Source organism: Chiloscyllium plagiosum, chromosome 7 (genome assembly GCF_004010195.1).
Source record: "Chiloscyllium plagiosum isolate BGI_BamShark_2017 chromosome 7, ASM401019v2, whole genome shotgun sequence".
In the NCBI taxonomy this organism is placed as follows: domain Eukaryota; kingdom Metazoa; phylum Chordata; class Chondrichthyes; order Orectolobiformes; family Hemiscylliidae; genus Chiloscyllium; species Chiloscyllium plagiosum.
Window position 1 is genome coordinate 69,696,826 of NC_057716.1, and position 14,581 is coordinate 69,711,406.

General features: G+C 38.5%; 1 protein-coding gene across 1 annotated transcript in view; it reads right to left on the reverse strand.

The window, feature by feature from the left end:
• Positions 1-14,581, reverse strand: part of LOC122551933 (inactive dipeptidyl peptidase 10-like) — a 1,705,342-nt gene that overhangs the window by 253,966 nt on the left and 1,436,795 nt on the right. Inside the window, exon 6 of the mRNA XM_043694504.1 lies at positions 5,448-5,500. Within this exon, the coding sequence (XP_043550439.1) occupies positions 5,448-5,500 (53 nt within the window). The remainder of the gene's footprint in view (positions 1-5,447; positions 5,501-14,581) is intronic.

Here is a 14,581-nt window from a genome sequence, read left to right on the forward strand (position 1 = left end):
GAGGTGATGAGGTTATGGATGGTCTGGGAGATGATGGTTTGGTGGTGGGAGGTGGGGTCATGGTCAAGGGGGCAGTAGGAGGAGGTATCTGCGAGCTGGCGTTTAGCCTCAGCGTGTAAAGGTCGGCGCGCCAAACTACTACCACGCCTCCCTTGTCTGCCGGTTTGATAGTGAGGTTGGGGTTGGAACGGAGGGAGTGGAGGGCTGCACGTTCCGAGGGTGAGTGGTTGGAGTGGGTGAGAGGGGTGGAGAGGTTGAGGCGGTTAATGTCGCAGCAGCAGTTGGCTGTGAAGAGATCGAGGGCAGGTAAGAGGCCAGCATGGGGTGTCTGACCTGCTGTGCTTTTCCAGCAACATATTTTCAGCTCTGATCTCCAGCATCTGCAGTCCTCACTTTCTCCTATTGGTATATAATTCCCTTGTTTCTCTCTACCTCCCTTTTTCATTATTGGAATAACATTAGCTACCCTCCAATCTGTAGGGACTGTTCCAGAGTCTGCAGAATCTTGGAAGATGACCACCAATGCATCTACTATTTCTCGAGCCACTTCCTTAAGTACTGTAGAATGTAGATTATCAGGCCTTGGGGATTTGTCCACCTTCCATCCCCTCAATTTTCCCAACACCATTTCTCTACTAATAGTGATTTCCATCAGTTCTTCCCTCTTTCTAAATCTCACATTCTCCAACATTTCTGGTATCTGATTTGTGTCCTTTTTTTGTTAAGACAGAGCCAAAATATGAATACAGTTGCTCAGCCATTTCTTTGTCCCCTTTTATACATTGCCCAATTTCTATCTGTAGGGGACCTACATTTATCTGCACTAATCTCTTTCTCTTCATGTACCTATTGAAACTCTTAGTGTCAGTCTTTTGTTCCCTGTAAGCTTACTTTCGTTCTGTATTTTCCCCTTCTTAATCGATCCCTGGGTCCTGCTTTGCTGAATTTTAAACTGCTCCCAATCCTCAGACCTATTGTTTTTTTTGGCCAATCTGTATGCTTCTTCCTTGGATCGGATACTATCTCTAATTTCCTTTGCAAGCTGTGGATTGGCCCTCTTACCCATTTTGCTTTTATATCGGACAGGTATAAACAGCTGTTGCAGTCCCCCATGCATTCCTTGAATGTTTGCCATTACCTATCCACTGTCATCTCTTTAAGTAACTCCCCAATCTGTCAAGGCTAACTCACACTCTATATCTTCATAGTTTCCTTTCTTAAGATTCAGTACCCTAGTCTCCGAAACAACTATCTCATTCTCCATCATAAAAAATTCTATCATATTATGGTTGCTTATCCCCAAGGGGTGGTGCACAGCTAGATTGACAATGATTCCTTTCTCATTACTCAGGACCCTGTCTAAGATGACCTTTCTCGAGTCCTCCACATTTTGAGCAAGTATACCATCCCATATACACACCAAGAATTCCTCCTCTACAATATTTGGTTAATTTCATTTGCCCAATCTATATGCAGATTAAAATCACTCTCATGATCACCAATATTCCTTGCATCTCTCATTTCTTGTTCAATGCCATTCCCAACATCACCACGGCAGTTTGGGGATCTATATATGACACTCATATATACCTGCCTTCGTATTTCTTAATTCAACCCATACAGACTCCACATTGTCAGAGCTCATATCCTTTCTCAACACTGTGTTAATTGCCTCTTCAAAGAGCAATGCCACTCCACCACCTTTTCCTTTTTGCCTGTCCTTCCTAAATACTGAATACCCTGGGACATTCAGTTCCCATTGCTGGTCACCCTGCAGCCATGCCTCCGCAATCCCGATTATATTGTACCTACTTACATCTATTTGTGTGATTAGTTCAACCACTTTATTTCAAATGCTTTGTGCATTTAGATACAAAGCTTTTAAATTTCCCCCCGACAAAGCCATGCTGACTATCCCAAATGAGTCCTTGCCTTTACAAATGCTTGTTGATCCTGCCTCTCAGTATCCTCTCTACCAATGTACCCACCACAGATGTTAGGCTTACTGGTCTGTCGTTCCCAGGCATTTCCCTGCAGCCATTCTTAAATAATGGCACAACAACTTCATGGAAAATTAATACTAGTACTGGGAAGGAGGTAGCTGTTCCAATGGGACAGGGTCCACTTGAACCATTCTGGGACCAGAGTCCTGGTGAATTGCATAACAAGGGCTATAGATAAGGCTTTGTAAATCAACAAATAATAGGAGCATATAAAAATAATAGAACAATAATTATGTGTGACTTTAATCTTGACGTTGATTGGGTTAATCAAATTGGAAAGGGTAGCCATGACAACAAACCCATAGAATGCATTATGGGTAGTTTCCTAGAGCTTTTGCCCACGGGCAAAAGACCTTCATTCCTGATTAAGGGTTTTTGCCTAAAACGTCGATTTTCCTACTCCTCAGATGCTTCCTGACCTGCTGTGCTTTTCCAGCATTACTTTAATCTAGACTCTGATCTCCAGCATCTGCAGTCCTCACTTTTGCCTAGTTTCCTTGAGCAATTTGTTGTGACACCAACCAGGGGCAGGTGTTTTGGATCTGGTTATGGGTAATGAAACAGGTATAAAAATGACCACAGTGTAAAAGATCCCTGAGGATGTAATGATCATAACATGATGTTGAATTCAATATTCAGCTTAAAAGTGAGAAATTTGCCCTGATGGCTTGCATTGTAGGATCCTAAAAGAGATAGCTCAAGAGATAGTAGATGCATTGGCTATAATTTTTCAAAAATTGTTAGGTTTTGAGAAGTTCCAGGATTATGGAAACTGATAATATTACACCCCTTTTCAAAAACGGAGGGAGGAAAAAAGCAGTTAACGACAGGTCAATTTGTTTAATATGTATTGTTGAAAAAGTATTAGAATCAATTATTAAGGAAGTAATTGCAGCACATTTGGAAAGTCGTAATCTAATTAAGCATAGTCAGCATGGCCTCATGAAGGGCAAATTATATCTGTCCAATTTATTGGAGGTTTTTTTAAGGAAACCTAAATTGGAGTGGATAGAGATGAATCAGTAGATGTGTTATATTTGGGCTTCCAGAAGACAGTCAACAAGGTAACAAACAAAGGTTAAATCATAAGTTAAGAGCCCAAGATGTTAAATGTAGTATACTACCATGGATAGAGAATTACCTAAAGGAAACAGCAAGTGGGGGTTCTTTTTCAGGTTGTTGATACATAGCCAGTGGGGTTCCATAACAATCAGTGCAGGGACCATAACTATTTACTATGTATATTAATGACTTGGAGGAAGGAAGTGAATGTACTGTAGCCAAAGTTGTGCATGACATAAACATAGATGGAAAGGCATATTGTATGGTGGTTATAAACAGTTTAGAGAGAGATATGGATAGGTTAAGTAAGTGGACAAAAAAATTGGTAACTGGAGTATAATGTAGGAAAATGTGAAGTTGCTCATTTTGTAAGAGAGAACAAAAGAGCAGAGTATTATTTAAATGGAGAAAAACGTCAGAAAGTTGCAATACAAAGGGACTTGGGGGGCACTTGTCCATGAAACACAAAAAGCTCGCACACAGGTGCAGCAGGTAATCAGGAAGGCTAATGGAAAGTTGTTCCCTATTTCAAAGCGTTTAGAGTATAAGAGTACTTTATTACTGCAACTGTATAAGGTGCTGGTGACACCACATCTGGAGTACAGTGAGCAGTTTTGGTTCCCTTATTTAAGGAAAGATATCATTCCTTTGGAGGCAGTTCCAAGAATGTTCACTAGGATGATCCCAGGTGTGGAGGGATAGCCTTATGAGCAAAGGCTAAACAGGTTGGTTGACACTCTACTCATTGGAGTTTAGAAAACTGAAGGTGATCTCATTGAAATATAAAGGAGTCTTAAGGTACTTGACAGGGTAAATGCTGAGAGGACATCTCCCCTCATGGGGCTGTCTAGCACCAGAGGGCACAGTCTCAGAGTAAAGGAGTGCCAATTTAAGACTGAAATAAGGAGAAATTTCATCTCTCAGTGGGTTAAGAGTCTTTGGAACTCCTTGTCACTGAGAGTTGTGGGAATAGGATCCTTGTGTGTATTGAAGGCTGAGATAGATTTTTGATCAGCCGGGGAATAAATGGCTATGGGACAAAGGTGGGAAAGTGGATGTGAGGAAGATTAGATCAGCCATGATCTTATTGAATGGTACAGCAGGCTTGAGGGGCCCGATGGCCAATTGTTGTTTCTATTTTGGCCTTAATCAAAGAATTAAAAACAATAAAGGTTTTCTATAAAGACAATAGAGGAGAATTACTTATTCATAACAATAGACCATAAATTTAAGAATGTCACCACAATAATGAAATGAAAAGTTTGGAGCCTTTTTTTAATGAAAAAAGAATGCCTGGATATGGACTGCCTCATCAGAAACATTACGAGGTGCAGCATCTGGAAATGATTTTAAAAAGGGAAGTCAATATATATTTGAAAAAACAAAATTTATAGGGACAGGAGATATGCATAGATTTGTCAAATACCCTGCAGAGATGTCTGTGATTTATGATTCTCATTACAAAAATACTACAGATTGTCCAGGTGTCTCTCCACTATAAATCTATCCTTTGTCTATGTTTTAGATCGAGAAATTTGGTGAATAATTCACTATCTTCAAGCTAACTCCCATGATTTACTGGTTCTGGATAAGATACGTCGGCATAGAATGGGGTCCACCTTTGTGAAATAAATTTAACAAGCCTTATCCTGTTAGTTATCTGTCACTGCTATGATTGTGGGAAATGTATGGGAAACAATCTTTCCACTTTAGAATGCATTCCCTTTATGAATGCATATGCATGATTTTAAAGGATTAGCCAATTCAAACTGGCTGTGTTACATCAATAATCTGGACCCAATCAGTTCAGTTATATTCTATGCTATTTATCCCTAATTTTAATAAAGGAAAATGATCTTTGATAGAAACCAACCACCAAAACATTAATGATATTAAGAACATTTTAATATCACTACACAGAAATAATGAATATTCCTTCCTTTGTTATTTTAATAAATCATATTATAACTGAGTGCAACATTATAATCCAGAATTAAAAGTGTAAGCAAGGTGGCCTAATTTTTAAATGCTAAATTATCAAACCTCTTTAGTGGCTTGAGGCAGGAATTGGTGAATATATCATCATTGACACTATTGCTTATGTTGGAAATAATAAAGAAATCTAATAGTTCCTGTTCTTCCTCCCATCAATTCTTGTTTGGAAGAGGATAGTTCAGAGAATAGCAACTGTTTAACAATAAAATATGAGAGGCAAATGATAAGAAAACAAAATGGCATGTGAAAAGCTTTTAATCTGTATTAACATCACCAAGTGGAATATTCACCAGCATTCAAAAATCTTTAGCATATGATTTATTTCTTACAAATATCAAGAAAATTGAAAACTTTTGAAATAACTTCATAAATAGATATTTTACTGACCTGGTATGTATGTCATAAATAATATATGATGCAGTGTAGGAGTAATGATAGACCTATAAAAGATGAGAAAAATACATTACATTATACAAAGTAATTACTTTTTATGCTTAATCTATATAGAATTCTTCACTAATTAGCATTTGCTTTTCTTTTAAATTCAGCCACAAAATAAAAACAAATGAAATACATTTATTTTTAAAATTTAATTGTAAGCACTTTCATTGTGGAAAAGAGTCATTAGCCATAACTATCTAATATTAATTTTCAATTCTGACATCAGTTATTGTGTGTATATTTTTTGGAATCATAGAAATGTTAAAATAATAATTTTTAAAAATACATTCATGCCATGAGGGCATTTCTGGCTAGGCCAACATTTATTGCCCATCCCTAATTGCTCAGAGGGGTGTTAAGAGTCAATTACATTGCTGTGGGTCTGGAGTCACATGTAAGCTAGACCAGGTAAGGATGGCAGTTTCCTTTCCTAAAGGGCATTAGTATATTAGATATCGATATGAACAAAAGTAATTGAATTGTTAATAACCTAGGTTAGTTCTAAACAGTGGGGAAGTATTCAAACTTGGGCTATTACATGCAAAAGGATCTGCTGGAGCCAAACAAACAATTTATTGTCTAGTATGTGGTGGCACTTCATCTGCTCCATCTGTTCAGTAAATAATCACATCTAGTAATCTGGAGCCCGAATGTCATTTTGATGGTCAACCAGGCAGATCGTATGCTGTTTATGCTTGACACAGCTTTTCAGTGCAGGAGAGCAAAAGTGGCATGTAACAGGTATGTTTACAATTATTTTCATAGTGCTCAGAGGAATAACCAACTGCTTACCCTTGAGAGTTACGTTCCTGCTAGTGAGGATGCTTGGTCACCTGGCTTGAAGCTGGCAAACTACATCAGTACACATTTAGCTCCTGTAGTTTGCTGATTATATGATAATGAGTCCTGATGTTCAAAATGGACCTGGCCTCCTACTGGTTGAGCATGCTTAGCCTATCAGCTGCCTGATTATTAAAATCTCTCCCGTTGAGTCTCATTTCAAGCCAGTTGATCTTGACATATTGCTGATGAATCATTAATTGTATTTAAATCTTACATTTTAGGAAATAACTTCTTCCACTTGATAATGAGGGTCTCCTGAGTAAAATGAGTGAATATATTACAGCCTGCTCTCAGAAAGTGTAATTAAGCTCAAAGAGTTAACTCTAATGGGAATTCTACAATTTCTAGAAGTAATTTTGAGAACACTGTTCCTATAAATATTTCACCTTTCTAAAAGGAGTGAGATAATGCTTACTGCATTTCATGTGGATACAGTAAGCTTATACCAAATAAATATTGCACAAATAAGCTATTAAACCTTGCACAAAATTACCTCATGGAGAACCACCAACTACAATTAATATATCTCAGAAGATTAAGAGTTGCTGAACCAAACATGCTATATCTTTCAAATTAAAGATATGCACATGCATTAGTTTTCATGGAAAAGCCTCTCAGCGGAAAGCACACAAGTATTCTGTAAACATATAAAAGTTTAGGTTTAAAAAGGTTTTTAGAAATGTGCAATTGCAGCCACCCCATCAGATCTGCCATAGACTTACTGAATGGCAGAGGAGGGTCAAGGGGCCAAATGACACAGTCCCACTCTTATTCATATATTTGTGTGCATCTTTGTAGAATAATGCTTTTCTGTTGAGCAATTGTGCACCAGATTTCTGTTGCTACAATACAAATTTGAACATACAGCTTTCTGCTCTTATATTCTTCGGCATCAAATGTTTAATTTGATTTCCCTAAAAGATGCAACGGTCTTTGCTTCTTACTTTCTACTCAAAGAAATTTCTCATAATCTGTCTGACTACTGACAATTTTAGATTGATGATCCCTTGTCATTGTAAAGACTTCTCAAGCAAAAAAGTCTGTTTTTAAATTGTTGTCTGGAATAGGAAAACCACTGTTTTAAAATCCAAGGATTATTGACGGATGACAGCACTTGTGAAAAGCAGTTAACCTGACTATCTTGCTAAATGCTGGTTACACTGTTGCTGGTCCAAGCAGTAATGGAGAACTTACAGACAACCTGGAGCCAAGGGCTGTGAACAACTGGAGATTCAGCCAGCAACAAGTAGCTGATTGGTCAGTGGGCTCATTATCAGTTATCACTGACAAAAGCTCCGATTGTCAACAGCCATGTGACTGGTTCCCTAGGTAGCTGAACAGCTTGGGGTTGTGAGCAACATAGGGAGAAGGCATCAGATCTTTACAGACTCTGGAGCTGTCTCTGTATATATTAAGCCTGAAGAAATACGGTTTATTTTGCCTTGAGCAGTTGCTGTAAGCTGAGGCTTTTAACTAATATGTCAAAAACCTTGTATAAGGGCGAACCAAACACCCTGTGTCCTGGAAACCACAGAAAGCATCCAAAGAAGGAAGACTAGAAAGCAGCATCCTGACGAGAGAAGAATCATTGTAGTTAATCCTGTGAACAGAGACTATAGATCTGCTTTCTCAGTTTTTCTCTGTGCCCATAACACCCTTTTATTCCCTACTGATGTGTCTCTGTATGTGTGTGTAAGGGAGGGGGAGTTCATAAAAGGCTTAGAGTTTTAATTCATAGAGTTATTTGCCAAAGTTCATAACTGTTTACCTATAATTAGAATCCATTTGTTTGTAATAAATAGAAATCTGCTTAAATACAGAATCTGCTTAAATACAGAAACATAGCCATACTTTCTGTCAACATGGGTTTAAAAGACAGGTTAATTAGAGATATCTGTAAACTTTTCATAACCTTTGACTTTTGAGATTACTCCAGAATAGTGGACTTGATTTTTAGCATGCTACTCCAGTGAGGGATAATATACTTGGTTTCACAAGCAGTGAGGCTGTGATTATACAAAACGTAAATTCTTGAAACATCATAACTTGTGTTTTCTCTTTACAGGTGTTGATAAATCTGCTCAATATCTCTAAATATTTTCAATAGCTTGTGTTATGTTTTATCATAATGTTTTTGTCATAGCACTTTCTTGGTTTAAAAAAAAATCCATTATCAAATTTCCTTTGCTCAAACCTGGCATAGTTACTTTAAGTCTCTCCTTGTAGCTCTATTTTATATTGTGGTGTAGTTCTTCCAGGCTTCATACCTTCTAATGCATTTGTAACACAACCAAACAGGTTGAACATCAACTTACATATCCTTCTGACATATGCCAATGGCAGGTGGAAAGAGTGAGTGAGATTTCTCGTCAGCTTGTGATGGGAAGTAAGTGGAGTTTCTACCATTGCTGTCCTTTGCTCCAAGCTACAAAATGCATCTAAACGCATATGTTACCACAGAAACACAGAGTGCTTGAGGATTGGTCGGCTCAGATAACCAGTGTGGATCAGATTGGTGCCATCAACATGGGTTTCAATTTCCGTTCTGGCTGGGATGGATTTAGGACCTCTCTCCTTATCCTACTGGAGATGGCGATGTCAACAGTGTGAGTTGGACCTACCTCTCAGCAAAGAACTTGAACTGAAGAATACTCTGTGTAGCTATATTAAAGTGCTCAAAGCTAAGCACAATACACCAGTTGTGCTTTAACCACTTCTACACAATCTTATTAACTTATTATATGTCCTGAGAGCCCATCATGAAACCCTAAGTTTCTAATGATTTTGGGCTACCTCAATATGAACTGTCTCAGCATACCTCAACTGTGAAGAAGTATTTATAGTATTTGTATTGAGAGATCTTGTTGTTATAAAGTATATGAGGATGATTTTCTCTCTACAACAATGATTAGAGACAATTCTCATGGTACAACTGTAACACAGGCTGCATCAAGACAGCTCGGAGGGCATGGTAGAATAGCTAACACTCCAGAGAATTGGCAATAATGACTAGCTAATTCATTGACGTTACCTCTCAACTGGAGTTTAAAACCTTCAGGTCAGTACACCAGTATTTTATTTCTATTGTTGCAAATGTCCATGGTACTAATCTCCAAAAGCTTTAACAAGAATTTTAATGATTATCTCAAACAATGTACAATACAAAATACTGCGATCTCACAAGAAAGTTGCAATATTGCACGAAGGACAGTTTTTGTTTTAACCAAGGATAATTTGAATAGAAATAATATCACTGATTAATCAGCAAATTGTATGAAACCTAAATAACAGGTAAATAGCAGAGAGTAATAGGAGCATGACTCAGAGAAAAAGCAATGTATTGATCTTTTCACAGGTGATGTCTGACTAGTTGAGTATCTCGAGCAAGGTTTGTTGCAGGTTATTAGTTGCTGTATTCTTTTTCCACTATCAAATTTAGGGATATGTGACCTTCAATGAGAAAGCAGCATTCTGTAAGTCTAACTCACTCGCTCAGTTCATGTAGTTTTCAATATATAAAATGGCTGTTATAGTTCAAAAAGAGTAACTAGTAGACCTTTCCGCAACTATTTCTTAATTCTGAAATTTAGCTCAGTCAAATCTCAGTGAGTACCAAGAATTTAGGAAAAACATCTTTCCATTTTATATACAACTTGTAATTATAAAGCACCTTTAAAAATAAAAGAAAAAATAGTAAAATGTCACAAGGTGCTTTACAGGAGAGGAATGAAACAAAATTTGACACAGATCAAAATTAGAAGATATTAGGGCAGATGCCTGAAAGATGTGAAAGAAATAGGTTTTAAGGGGCACCACAAAGGACGAAAAGCAAATTGAAAGAAGGAGAGGTGGAAAGAACAATTTTCAAAGCCTTACACCTGAAGGCAGTTAATTGATATTTAACAGGCTTTCTATCCATGCTATGATCCTGATTGAGGAACTCTTGGCTACCAAGAGCTCCTGGCCAATCAAAGGACAATGGATATGGGGAGGTGGTAAGTTATGGGGGTCAAGAAGAGGCAGAGAGTGTGACTATCAGTGGTCAGCCATCAGTCATGCGTTCAGTCTCTTGATCACATACAGTTTAGTGCCGATGGAGATACCTCCTTGCCCCCAGTTGGCCTGCACTGGTTTACTGGTCAGATAAGTTAACACTTTCTCATCCAGCTTGGACATTTAACAATTGCTCCCAGACAGGAATAGGTCCTTAATTCATCAATAAGTGGTCAACATTAGAGATGGAAAGGTGATGGGAGTTCTGGTATGTCACCAATCCACCAGATTAAATTTCTTTTCTGCCATCAGGCCTTTGAGCTCTGCGAGAGGAAGATTCCTCTCTTTGTTTAAGAAAGGACATAAATGGCAGAACTTATGACACGCTCAAGTTTGTGGAGGGTCGAAGGTGAAAAGCTGGCCAACAATCAAGCTTAGATGTTTATAAGGATTTGGGTGAAGGCTTTAGGAGCAGAGAAGCTGAATCAGGATGAATTTGGTTGCCATTATTTTAATAGTGATAGATGGTCTCAGTGAAAGTTTGGATATGTGTTTGGAAATTCATCTCAGTATGATAACAAAGTTGCCAACAGTCTTGTTGAGATTCCTAGTTAACAGACAGAGGGATGAAGGAATGCATCTGATCTTGTACAGGAAACTGAGCAAATGTCATTTTGTTTGATTCCATCCAAGTCTTTGGGAAAAGGTATGGTAAATAGGATAATGTAGTTAGATCTCTGATGACTGGTATGGACATAATGGACTGAATAGCCTCCTTCTGTACTGGAAATGAGTCTTTAGCAAGCCAACAGAGTTTCCTTCAAAACAAAATATATTCTTAAAATTCTTGAAAGGTTATGATTAAAGCACATAATCCCATTTTGACACAGGGTTAAAGAAAATTAAATCCAATTTAGGAAACCGAATGCTTCCACTGTACCTGATCCAGTACAGTAAACTGAGCAAATTTAATCTTGTTTGACTCTGAATTGAATTGAACAAACATCAGATCAATAAAAGCAAATTCCCAGTTACCTAGGTAAACATGAAAATGAAAAGGAACCTACAAGTTCAGATGAGCTGGAAATAGATTTGTGTTACATCTAGAATTTAAACAACTTTGATTGATGCAACAGCTAATTAAGCAACTCTTGCATTCAATCTTAATTTGGAAGCACAGCAGACTATGTGTGTCTAAGGAAACATACTCTAACTGCTGCTAGAGAGTAAACACAGCAAGTTCATTAAGATAAGAAAACAATTCTAATCTATGGAGTCATATATCACAAGGTTTTAATTAGTGGGCACAACAGCTTAACTAAAACCCTATTACAGCAAACAAATGGAATGAATATAGATCAGGTTGATCCACATCTATTTGCTCCATTATGCTTTAATACACCATGTGCACAGGGAAGAAGCAGCTCTTAATCAGAATGTTGATGCAGTTATCATCGTCTTATGCCTCCCACTACATCAGGTACGCCAACAATATAAGTAGCACCTGCAACATATGTAATAGACTTTGGTATAAGTAAACATAAGTTATGTTAGCTCAAGCATCCATATTATGCAATTTTCTCGACATCATTTATTGTGATCTTACAAAACAACTATACCTTTATTACAATTGTGATTGCATTATAGGGCCACTTACCACTGTGGTTAATTTTAATTTGAAGCACTGGTGTTAACAGCTGCAGATCTAGTTACTCCACATAGATTATTAATAACACCATTAGCTTTGCCTTTTCAGAAAAAGATGATGGTGATGACATTTCAAATATTATACACTGTTGGCTAGGAATTAATGAGCATCCTGATTTTACTGTTTAATTTCAGTTGACCTGAGTGGAGATGAGTAGATCAGATTTATGTAAAATTTTACAGCACAGGAACAGGCCAATCAGTTCAACAGTTTTATCCTCTGCATGAGCATGTGCATGTGAATATGAATTTAGGTTCTCATGTCACGCCAACACTGGGTTCAGATTGAAAAAAAAAACACTTTGATTTAAGATCTGGCCGGTACCATGTCTGTATTTCAGGTGATCAATCCATTAAGCTTCGAAGGATAGATAGAAAATATCTGTGTATTATGTCACATTGATCGTGGTTGAAAAATTAGTTCCTTTGAACTTTCAAGTAAGGGTCCTAATATCTTCTTGAGATTTCCACAGCAAGATTAGTTTAACCTGAAGGCACAGAAAAGGCATATGATACACTGAGGAAAACTAGGTTCAGATGCAACTTAAGATTTTTAACTTACGCTTGATTGCATGTTCATAAGGAAAGTGACTGCTCATTTTGATGAAACATTCAAAGAGTCTGAACCTTTGATACATTACTGCCATTCCGATCACTGCGAATCATCCAGAACTAATAAACACTCCAACAACACCCAGTCACTATGACCTCTGAGCAAATCATCCACTTCACTGGCCCCCACACTTAGATGACAACTAATACTGCCAGCATAACATCCCAATTTTCTGTCACACTTTTTGAGTAAGCTGTGTGTGACTGTACAGTTCACTGGTTTGATTATGAGGAAGATGCACACGTCTTGGCATGTGCAGGAGTAGGCCACTTGGCCCAACAAGCCTGCTCTATGCTTCATCATTATAAAGGTTGATCTCTATCTCAGCACAATAGTCCTGCTATCTATAGTCCTGCTGGTCCATGACCAGCTATCATTAGTAGCCACACACGCAGATGACAAGCAACATGAATTCGACTGTGACAACACTACTATTATAGGACAAGCCAAATAGAGAACAGCCAGGGAATTCCTAGAGGCATGGCACTCATTCACAGATTCAATCAATAAGCACATCGACCTGGACCTAATATACCGACCACTGCAACAGACAGCTGGAACTGACAACCGGAAGCAGCAGATTCAAACCACTATAAATGGCAGAGGAAAGATCACAGAGGCGCTCCACAGGAGGCTCCCAAGCACTGAGGATGTCACCTAGACAGGGGACGAAACATCTGCAACACAAATTCCCAGCTCGGCGAACAGAACCACAACAACGAGCACCCAAGCTACAAATCTTCTCACAAACTTTGAAGTCCTGCTCTCTTCCAATAACCTTTGACGCTTCAAATGTATAGAAACATATCTATTTCTTAAATATATTGAATTGAATTGAATTTATTGTCACGTGCACAGAGGCACAGTGAAAAGCTTTGTCTTGTGAGTAATACTGGCAGATCACAGAGTTAAGTAGCATAGATAGTAAATAATAGTTAAACAGCGACAAAAACAAAAACATAGGTACAGGCGAATGTTAAGAGTTTTGTGAGTCCATTCAGTATTCTAACAACAGTAGGGTAGAAACTGTTACGAAACTAGCTGGTGCACGTGTTTTGGCTTCTGTACCTTCTCCCCGATGGTAGAGGTTTAGAAAAACATTGACAGGGTGGGATGGCTCTTTGAGAATGTGCAGCTTTTTCTTGAAAGCGGACCTGGTAGATGGATTCTATAGATGGGAGGCTGGCCTTTGTGATTGTCTGAGCCGAGTTCACCACTCTCAGTAACTGTCTCTGATCTAGAATGGTACGGTTGCCATACCTGGTAGTGATACATCCAGACAGAATGGTCTCGATGGTGCAGCTGTAAAAATTGGCAAGGGTATTCACCGAGATGCCAAACTTCCTCAGCTGCCTGAGGAAGAAGAGAAGTTGTTGGGCCTTTGTAACCAGTGCATCCACATGAAGAGTTCAAGAAGGCTTGTTGTGGATGACCCCTCCCAGAGCTTGACACTCTCCACTTGTTCCACCTCTGTGCTGTTAATGTGTAGGGGGGGCATGAGTAACATTTGGCCGAAAGTCAATAATGAGTTCTTTGGTTTTGCCATAAATCACACAACAGCAGGTTACAGTCCAATAGGTTTAATTGGAAGCACTAGCTTTCAGAGCACTGCTCCTTCATCAGGTGGTAGTGGACACACAACCACCTGATGAAGGAGCAGCGGTCCAAAAGCTAGTGCTTCCAATTAAAGCTGTTGGACGATAACCTGCTGTTGTGATTTTTAACTTTGTACACCCCAACACTGGCATCTCCAAATCTTGGTTTTGCTGGCATTGAGAGCTAGGTTGTTCAAAGAGTACCATATTTCCAGGTCTGAAGTCTGCTTCGTCGCCATCTGAGATTCAACCGACTATGGTGGTGTCATCAGCGAACTTGTAAATGGCATTAGTCTGGTATTTTGCAATGCAGTCATGGGTATACAGTG